This window comes from Camarhynchus parvulus, chromosome 28 (assembly GCF_901933205.1).
Source record: "Camarhynchus parvulus chromosome 28, STF_HiC, whole genome shotgun sequence".
Lineage (NCBI taxonomy): Eukaryota > Metazoa > Chordata > Aves > Passeriformes > Thraupidae > Camarhynchus > Camarhynchus parvulus.
Genome location: NC_044598.1, coordinates 3033468 through 3042919, shown reverse-complemented (window position 1 = coordinate 3042919; position 9452 = coordinate 3033468). Strand labels below are relative to the sequence as shown.

At 50.6% G+C, this 9452-nt stretch overlaps 1 protein-coding gene across 1 annotated transcript; it reads left to right on the top strand.

The window, feature by feature from the left end:
* The first annotated feature begins 1372 nt into the window (after window positions 1–1372).
* SLC35E1 (solute carrier family 35 member E1) lies at window positions 1373–8731 on the top strand. The gene is made up of 6 exons (XM_030966894.1): window positions 1373–1795; window positions 2515–2585; window positions 2901–3038; window positions 3802–3927; window positions 4381–4626; window positions 4958–8731. Exons 1-6 carry the CDS (start codon window positions 1396–1398, stop codon window positions 5186–5188), a joined length of 1212 nt encoding a protein of 403 aa, XP_030822754.1. The 5' UTR covers window positions 1373–1395; the 3' UTR covers window positions 5189–8731.
* The last annotated feature ends 721 nt before the right edge of the window (window positions 8732–9452 follow it).

Below are 9452 nucleotides of genomic sequence, written 5' to 3'. Positions count from 1 at the left end.
TACTGCCTTCTCCTACCTCTCTCACAAAATTTCTCCTTCTAATCCTAAAACGTGAAGTTAAAACATTGCCATTTCTTCCTTGTCACTGGATGACATAAAATGGCTCATCAGCAAATCTCTGGAGAGTCACTGTCACCTAAAATGCGTGTTTTTATGGCCAAATTAATTCAGCAGGAGTGTCTCTTGACAGGGTGCATGGCTGAACCGGGCTCTCCAACACCCCCTCCTGCCTGCCAGGTACTCACCCATCCTTTACCCCGGCCGGCGCTGCGCCTTCCTCGCTTTAGTTTTAAAGGTCGGGAGCGCTCGTCTCGGTGCCTGCGAGCCCGTGACCTTCGCTCCGTTCCTGCACTGCCGCTGCCTCCCTGGAGGCGGCTCCGCTCCCCGAGCGCTGTCCCCGGTCACGGCAACCCCTGGGGCTCCCGGGGCCGTGAGGGGCCGGGCCCGGCTCACGGTAACCCTGGGGCTCCCGGGGCTCTGCGGGGCCGAGCCCGGCTCACGGTAACCCTGGGGCTCCCGGGGCTATGCGGGGCCAGGCCCGGCTTACGGCAACCCTGGGGCTCCCGGGGCCGTGAGGGGCCGGGCCCGGCTCACGGCAACCCTGGGGCTCCATCGCCCCGGAGCCGGCACCGAGAGTGCGGGGACCGTGAGGGGCCCGACCTGGCTCACGGTAACCCTGGGGCTCCCGGGGCTCTGCGGGGCCGGGCCCGGCTCACGGTAACCCTGGGGCTCCCGGGGCCGTGAGGGGCCGAGCCCGGCTCACGGTAACCCTGGGGCTCCCGGGGCCGTGAGGGGCCGGGCCCGGCTCACGGTAACCCTGGGGCTCCCGGGGCCGTGAGGGGCCGAGCCCGGCTCACGGTAACCCTGGGGCTCCCGGGGCTATGCGGGGCCAGGCCCGGCTTACGGCAACCCTGGGGCTCCATCGCCCCGGAGCCGGCACCGAGAGTGCGGGGACCGTGAGGGGCCCGACCTGGCTCACGGTAACCCCTGGGGCTCCCGGGGCTGTGCGGGGCCGGGCCTGGCTCACGGTAACCCTGGGGTTCCATTGGCCCGGAGCCGGCACCGAGAGTGCGGGGACCGTGAGGGGCTGGGCCCGGTTCACGGTAACCCCTGGGGCTCCATCACCCTGTGCGAGGCCGGTACCGATGGCGCGGGGATCCCGCGGGGCCGGATCCGGCTCACAGCAGCCCCTGGGGCTCCATCGCCCCGTGCGGGGCCGGCACGGAGGGCACGGGGATCCCGCAGGGCCGGGCCCGGGCCGGGCGGGGCGGAGGAAGCCAAGTGCCGGAGGAACGGAGGAAGTGACGCCCGGAGCCCGCCGCGGCCCCGCGGCCGCCCCGCCCCAGGAAGCGACGCGCCGGGGCCGCGCTGACGTTCGGCGGCGGCTGCGGAGCGATGGCGGCGCCGCTGGCGGCTCCGGGCGGCGCCGGGGCCGGTGCCGGGCCCGGGGCGGGGGCGGCGCGGGGCGGGCGCGGGCCGGCGCTGCGGGAGGGGGCGCGGGTGTCGGCGCTGTGCCTCGCCTGGTACGGGCTGAGCGCCGGCGGTAACGTGGTGAACAAGCTGCTGCTGGGCGGCTTCCCGCGGCCCGTCACCGTGTCGCTGTTCCACATCCTGGGGCTGTGCGGGCTCCTGCCGCCGCTGCTCCGCGCCTGGCGCGTCCCGCCCGCCGGCCCCGCGCAGCTGCCGCCCCGCGCCTACCCCCGCTACATCCTCCCGCTCGCCTTCGGCAAGTACTTCGCCTCCGTGTCCGCGCACGTCTCGCTCTGGAGGGTGCCCGTGTCCTACGCGCACACAGGTGAGGGATGCGGGTGTCCCGGGGTGATGTCCCAGTGCCGGCTGTGCTCGTAGGGAGGTCCCCGCGGGGGTGTCCTGGGGGTCAGAGTGCGTTCGTGCCCAGGGGGATGACCTGAAACCCGGTGTGTGCTCGTATGGGCACCTGGTGCAGTGTCCCGGTACTCAGTGTGTGCTGTGGGTGTCCAGTGTGGTGTCCCAGTACCCACCCTCTGCTGTGGGTACCCAGTGCAGTGTCCCAGTATCTGCTCTGTGCTCATACAGGCATCCAGTGCAGTGTCCCAGTACCCAGTGTGGGTGCCCAGTGCACTATCCCAGTACCCAGTGTGTGCTGTTGGCCCCCAGTGCAGTGTCCCAGTACCCTCTCTGTGCTGTGGATATCCAGTGCAGTGTCCCAGTACCCTCTCTGTGCTGTGGATATCCAGTGCAGTGTCCCAGTACCCACCCTGTGCTGTGGATATCCAGTGCAGTGTCCCAGTGCTCACTGCATGTCCTGCAGGTCCCCAGAGCTGTGCCAGTGTCCCCAGTGTGTGCTGGCAGCAGATCCAGGGGCAGTGCCCCAGTGTGTGCCCTGTGGGTGCCCAGAGCACCAAGGTCCAGTTGTACAATGTCCAGGACAGTGACAGGGAGGGAGGATCCATCCTGGGCTGGGCTCCATCCCTCTCCTCGAGGTGGTTGCTGGAGCTGTCCCAGTCCCCAGTGATGTTTTCTTGCTGTCCCCAGTGAAAGCCACCATGCCCATCTGGGTGGTTCTCCTGTCACGGATCATCATGAAGGAGAAGCAGACGACGAAGGTGCGGACAGGTTTGCTGAGGTTTCTTCTCTTGGTGCTGCTTGGGGGTGCTCTGCTGGCTTTGGGTGGATTTTGTGACTGGAATTAGATTGTGCAGATTTTTGAAATCCCTTTTCCTTTTATTGTGAGTGTAAAACACCTCTGAACAATGACCAGGGTGATGCTGTCTGATGCACTGGAGTTGTCAGTGTCTGCTGCAATCACTTAAATTTCCTTGAGCTGCAGTAGTGAAATGGTTGATCCCTAAATCAGCAGGATGTATAAACTCGTTGAAAATTCTTAGCAGATGCCATTTACCCCTCTGTCCCTGCTGCAGGTGTACCTGTCTCTGATCCCCATCATCACTGGTGTCCTGCTGGCCACGGTCACAGAGCTGTCCTTTGACATGTGGGGACTCATCAGTGCCCTTGCTGCTACCCTGTGCTTTTCTCTTCAGAACATCTTCTCAAAGAAGGTACAGCTCTGGTCACAGCTCTGGTGTCACCCTTCAGCAGGACAGCGTGTCATTTCAATTACATAAATGTATTTTTTTAGTTGGCTTTGCAGTCAGACGAGCCTAGAGGGATGGTTGTTATTTTGTGTATTCCCTGCAGCTCTTCCTACCTGTTGAAGCTGTTACTCAGAGTTTATCCTGAGCCCTTTCTTTACTCTTCAGCGTGGATATTTTTTTTCTGGTGGCAATTCAATAGTCCTCAAATTAATATATCTTGTTATATCAAATAATTCCTCTGTGCTGAACAAGTCACTGTCAACACTGGGCACTCCTTGAAACCACAGTAACAAAATTAAAGTGTGTAGTTTGCTTCTATTTAGTTACAAAATTGTTTCTGTTTTGTAGAGCTATCAATATATATCAATTAATACATATTATATATTATATTATATTATATTATATTATATTATGTTATGTTATATTATGTTATGTTATGTTATGTTATGTTATGTTATGTTATGTTATGTTATGTTATGTTATGTTATGTTATGTTATGTTATAATAATATATTATATCAATTATAGCAATTAATATTAATTTTAATATCTTCTTGGTACTAAGAGCCACCACTCAAAAAACCATCGTTTTTCAAAGAGACATCAATTTTTCTTTGGTCACCCTAATAGGAAATTAATACTATGAGGGTATTTACTTATTTTCCTAATTTACCCATCCCCTGGAGCAGTTTGTTTGCTGACTGCTGTTCAATAATGGCTCTTGCCAGGTGTTGAGGGATTCCCGAATCCATCACCTCCGCTTGCTGAACATCCTTGGGTGCCACGCTGTGTTCTTCATGATCCCAACCTGGGTCCTGGTGGATCTTTCTTCCTTCTTGGTAGAGAATGACTTGGTAAGTGCTGAATTTGGAGAACTGTTTGCTATGATGAAAGAAAATAAAAAAAAAAACAAAACCAAACAAACTCCAGCACCCAACCAGAAAAGTGCTCTGAAGTGTTTCAGTGTGGAAGGAGGTGTTGTGAAACACCTGCAAATTGTTTCACAGGAGTTAACAAAGTGTTTATTGTGAGAATTCCTGTCAGGGTTAGCAGGGGCAGTTCATGGACAGCATAAATGTCAGGAGTTGGGAGCTGGAGGCAGGAACAAACACTCCCAGAGTGCTGGGGAATGTCCTCTGGTTTCTCTGAGCTGGGAGTTGCATAAAGCAGAGCTTGGGGGCCTCTTTAGAGCTCAGTGCAGACATTCCTGCCTCCAAAGGCAGGTAAGAAGTGCCTCAGGCTGTGTTTGTGTTGTTACCTGAAACCCGAGATAATTTTCTTTCCTCCTGCTGTTTGCTTTTCCACAGAGCTCCATGTCTCATTGGTCCTGGACCTTGATGCTGCTTATAATCAGTGGATTCTGTAATTTTGCCCAGAATGTGATTGCCTTCAGCATCCTTAACCTGATCAGCCCCCTGAGTTACTCAGTGGCCAATGCCACCAAGAGGATCATGGTGATCACCGTGTCCCTGATCATGCTGCGCAACCCTGTCACCAGCACCAACGTCCTGGGCATGATGACAGCCATCCTGGGGGTCTTCCTCTACAACAAGGTGAGGTTTATTCACCAGGAAACACAGCTGGAGCAGTCCAGCAGCTTTGAATTGTTGTTTGTACAAGTTAAGAGCTCCTTGAGCAAAAATAAACACAGAGGGCACAAGGCTCAGTTGCAGAGGAGGGATGAGCATGGTCCAGGTGGAGGATTTGGGTCACACCAGCTGCTGGGCCTCTCACACAATTAAATTTTGATCTTAACTTCTTTTTGAAAAGGGAAGATAGGGATGTAACTCAGAATCTCCTGAGCACCCCCATCCCATTTGTGATTTGTACACAGACCCCTGCCCAGCCTAAATGATTCTGTGACAAACTTCCTTCCTTTCCCAGACAAAATACGATGCAAACCAAGAGGCAAAGAAGCAGCAGCTTCTCCCAGTGACCACTGGAGACCTGGTGAACTTGGAAAGGCACCGAAATCCTGCTGAGAAGTCCCAGAATGGACTCGCAGCCTTTGGCCAGCACGGGGACTTCCTGCGCAGCAACGTCCTCACAGAGCACTTCCAGTTCAGCAGGCAGAACTATCCCACAGCCTACAACCTGAATCGGTTTGATATTTAGGATATCCTGGCACACAGGTACAGACTGTGATATCAAAGTGTCCCCAGCATTATCAGAACACTTTCAGTACATCCATGAATGTCACGGAGCCATTGAGGTGTGCAGGTTTCAGGGCAGGGCAGGTGCAGGGGAGTGGTGCAGGAGCTGCTGGGCAGAGCTTTAAACCTGGAACAGCCAGACCTGGAACAGCTTTAAACCTCGAACAGCCAGACCTGGAACAGCTTTAAACCAGAGCTGACACTGGAACCAACCCCACAGAGCAGATCCTGCTGAGGTGGGAGTGACACTGCACAGTGGAACATCTGCCACTGCTCCTTTCAGACTCTGCCAGCTCCTTGTTCTCTTGGCAGCTGAATTCTGGCCAGTATCTCCTTTCCATGCTGGTAATGTCACCTTTAACTTGTTCTCTGATAATGGTTCAATGATTCTTTTAATGAAGCTTTCAGGAAGAAGTGAAAGCCAGGGGTACTTGTGCTGATCAGGATTTGTCTGGGGAGGATCAGCTGCAGGCAGGTAAAGTCGAGTTCATCTCCAGCATCTGTGCAACTCCTTGTGGATATTCACAACTCCTGTGCCTCTGCCTTCAGCCCTGGATGAGAAACCAGAAGTGTTTCTGCACGAGCAGGCAGTGGAAGGATTGATCTCTCCCAGAACTGCTTCAGGAAAAACACGGTTCTCCAAATCACTGCTCATGGCAGAGAACAACCAAGCCCAACCTAAAATATCATTGTTTTCTGAATCATGTAGTCCTGTAACTGCAGACATTGCCATCCCCTGGCCATGCAGGAAACTCCTTCAAATAAAAGTGTTTGGAATAATATGATTTTATTTTTTTACTTGCTTCACACCTGTTCTTTCAAAACTGTTATGTTGCTTTAGAAATTGAAAGGTGAAAGGTGTTTTGTTCTCAGTTTTATGCATAAGTTATACTCTCTTATAAGAGTTCTGTCTTTTGAATGCATTGATTTGAACAATCATCATTATTAATTGTTTCTTAAATCTTTTTAGCCCCTAATTTGGGTTTTTTAAATTTCTTAATCACTGCTGTTGGAGTAGCTGTGTGGATTTAGGCTGACTTCCACTTCCTGCTGAAAGAAATTAAATTTTGTATCCTGTGCTGTTCCTGCAACTCCCCTGGCTCGAATAGGAAATGAAAGAAAAACTGTTTGAATCAGCAGTAAATAGATAATTTATGGCTAAGAACTGATTCAGAATAAATTCTAGACAAGGTGATTGTGTGTGTCAGGTACTGCATTTGTGCATGGAAGGGATGAACCTTGGCTTTCCTTCCTTTGAATGAAATTCCTTGGAATGAAGTGAAACCCAACTTGGAACTTGGGTTTCACTGAATCAGAATTTTCTGTCCTTGCTTTAGTAAAAGATTTTAGGGGCCTTCTTTCCTTCCCAGACTGTTGTACAGTGAGACTTTGATAGCATAAGTTTTATGCTTTTAACCAGAGAGGTACCAGACACCAGGAACAAAATCCAGGGTGTGTCCCAGAACACTCCTCTTATTTATTGCTTTAAAATTACCATTTCCATGATGTGAGATGATGATTTGGCTCCTTTCTGGATAATAAAGAATTTATTTTTAAGTGCAAAATCAAGCTGATCTTATTCTTTTGGCTGCTGGGGGTGGTAGTTACATGAACAGCCTTCCACCAGAGAGTCCAAAAGAGGAAATGGTCCTTCTGAAACTTGAGAAATGGGTTAAAAATGCTGCTGCTGCTGGGTGTGAGCAGAACTTCTGGAGTTCAGTGTGTTCATGCCAGCTGAGAACTTGGGATTTTGGTAGAAAATCTAAATAAATCTGTCCCTAACCAGGGTGAACAAGGTCATGAGGAAATCTTTCCTTCAGATGAAATTTCTTTTGCCTGTTCCAGTATTAATAAGTGTATAATTATTTCTTTTTAATATGGGAAAAATGCCACGTGTATTTCTAGGGCTCATTTGCCAACATTTCAATGTTTTTACTTACAAGTAACAAGGATTTGGTGGACTCTGGATTTGGGTTTGGTGCTGACTCTGCAGAGACTGATTTGAGGATGAGATTCAGGCTGAGGTTTCAGGAGGGGCTGAAGTTCTCCAGCTGCTCTCAAAGGCTGGGACCTGGTGAATTCCTGCAAATGCTGAATTGTGTCTTTGTGCCTCAGTTTCCCTTTTGGAAAATGGAGGTGACTCTACATCACAGGGGGTAAAATACCAGAAAAAAGTGGCAGTGGGGATGTGCAGGGATCCTCTGAGTTCGTCTGTCCATCCTCTGCTGTGCCATGTTCCTACAACCCCAGCTGCTACAGGGAGTAAATAAAAACCAAATCAGAGGCTTTATTAAATATATTCAGATTTGTTTCCTTTTAAAGAACATAACCAAACCTTTTCTGGCAAGTGTTTTCACAGTAAGCTTGCCCTGCACACTTCCCAGAGAAGATTTAATCTCAGCTTTTTCTGTAGTCTGAGGATTTCTCGTTCAGAACTGTCCCAAATTCCAGTCTGGCCCAAAATGAGGATTTCCCAGGAGGAGAATGGATGTTTTTAGGGCCCAGGGAGTGAATCTGTTCCCTGGAGAGCTCCTGCTGCTGCTCCCAGGGCTGTGGGCAGCAGGGATGGCTGGGTGTGGTGCAGGGTGTCATTAAACCTGTCAGGTTACACAGGGTGGATTTGCTGGATCCCAAATCCCAGTCCTTAAGCAACATTGCCCACGTTCAGCAAAAGGAACTTCCTGACATTGCTGTAATAAACATTTGAATCTTGGAGCTCTGCAAGGTTTTTTGTTTGGCCAAGTGGGATGTTTGTTTTAAGCTGGTTTGTAAATGAGGGGTGTGTTTGACTCTGTACACAGGGCTGTAGGAAGGACAGAAAAGCTGGAATAAAGAGGGCAAAGTCTACACAGCTGTGTACAGTGACCCTGTTATTAAATCAAAGCCAAGGGTTTGGGTTCATTCCTTGCAGGAAGCTCTGGGAGTGTCATAATGGCCACTGCTGAGGAGCTGGGTGGATGTTCTCACTCACAAATGCTGTAACCAGGGTTAGAACTGGACTCCCTTGAGATATTTTGATTTTTACTATGCATTTTTTACACAGAAATACATCACAACTCTGAAAAACTTCTTCCCCAAGCAGACGTGGGTAGTTGTGGAAATAAGAAAACCAATCTCTCCCCACTCCACATGGGTGTTCTGTTGGTAGTACCAAAGAGTATTTGGTGCTCTTTAAAAATATTCCCCCTGCAGGTTCAATTTTAGTACCCAGTGGTGGTAAGAGGATCTTTATCATCTGGTAAAATGCTTGTGGTTTTTAAATAACTGAATGCTAAATAAAATTGAGGCAAGACTTAGGCTTTGTTAGTGCACAGTGATTTGTAAAAATAGTGTTGGTATTTTGGGGTCAACTCATGATGATTTCCAAAGCTCAGTTTTCCTTTCTAATCTGTTCAAACCCATTTTTTTCTGATGCAGCATTTTGCAGCAGAAGGAACTTCTGCCATGTGGCTTTTTGTGAAACAGGTGCAATATAAATAAAGGGAAAATTTTGTTTTTCCAAGGCTTAAATTTCTGGGTCGTGCTGTGAGCTGTTAAAAATAATTCTGAAATCTCTTTGTGGTGATGTTCAGGGCAGTGAAAGGAATTTGTTAACCCTGAAGAGACAGGTGTTAGATATCCAAGGGGTACCCAGCTTTTTTTGTTGTTATTTTATAGTAGATCTCCTATAAATTGATGGGAATATGGGTGTTTCCCATAAAATCCAGACCAACCCCACACTCCTTCCTGGCTGGAGTCCTGTCCTTCAGCAAATGAACTTTTTTGTGTTGTTTTCCTGTTCAGCTGCTCTGTGAAGTTCTGGATGTCACTCAGGTCCCTGTGGATCCTGCTGGGATCCCTTTGGAACAACCACACTGGGACTGCAGCTTTTGGGGCTCCTTCCTGCCTTCACCAGGAGGTCACACAGCTTTTGGTGGATCCCTCTGTAGGAAATCCCCAGTGTCACTGCGCTGGGGACATGAGCAAATCCTTGGTATCACTGTGCCAGGGGACAGCAGCAAGTCCCTGATGTCACTGTGCTGGGGACACCAGCAAATCTCCAGTGTCACTGTGCTGGGGACACCAGGGAATGCCCAGTATGACTGTGCTGGTGACACCAGTGAGTCCTTGGAATCACTGTGCTGGGGACAGCAGTGAATTCCTGATGTCACTGTGCTGGGGACATCAGTGAGCCCCCAGTGTCACTGTGCTGGGAACACCAGTGAATCCATGATGTCACTGTGCCA

What these genes read in the sequence shown, in the direction of transcription:
- SLC35E1 (XM_030966894.1), top strand. Translation starts at nt 1,396, where the DNA reads ATGGCGGCGCCGCTGGCGGCTCCGGGCGGCGCCGGGGCCGGTGCCGGG. An exon ending in AGGAGAAGCAGACGACGAAG is followed by an intron (nt 2,586 to 2,900) that starts GTGCGGACAGGT and finishes TCCCTGCTGCAG; the next exon opens with GTGTACCTGTCTCTGATCCC. An exon ending in AGAACATCTTCTCAAAGAAG is followed by an intron (nt 3,039 to 3,801) that starts GTACAGCTCTGG and finishes GGCTCTTGCCAG; the next exon opens with GTGTTGAGGGATTCCCGAAT.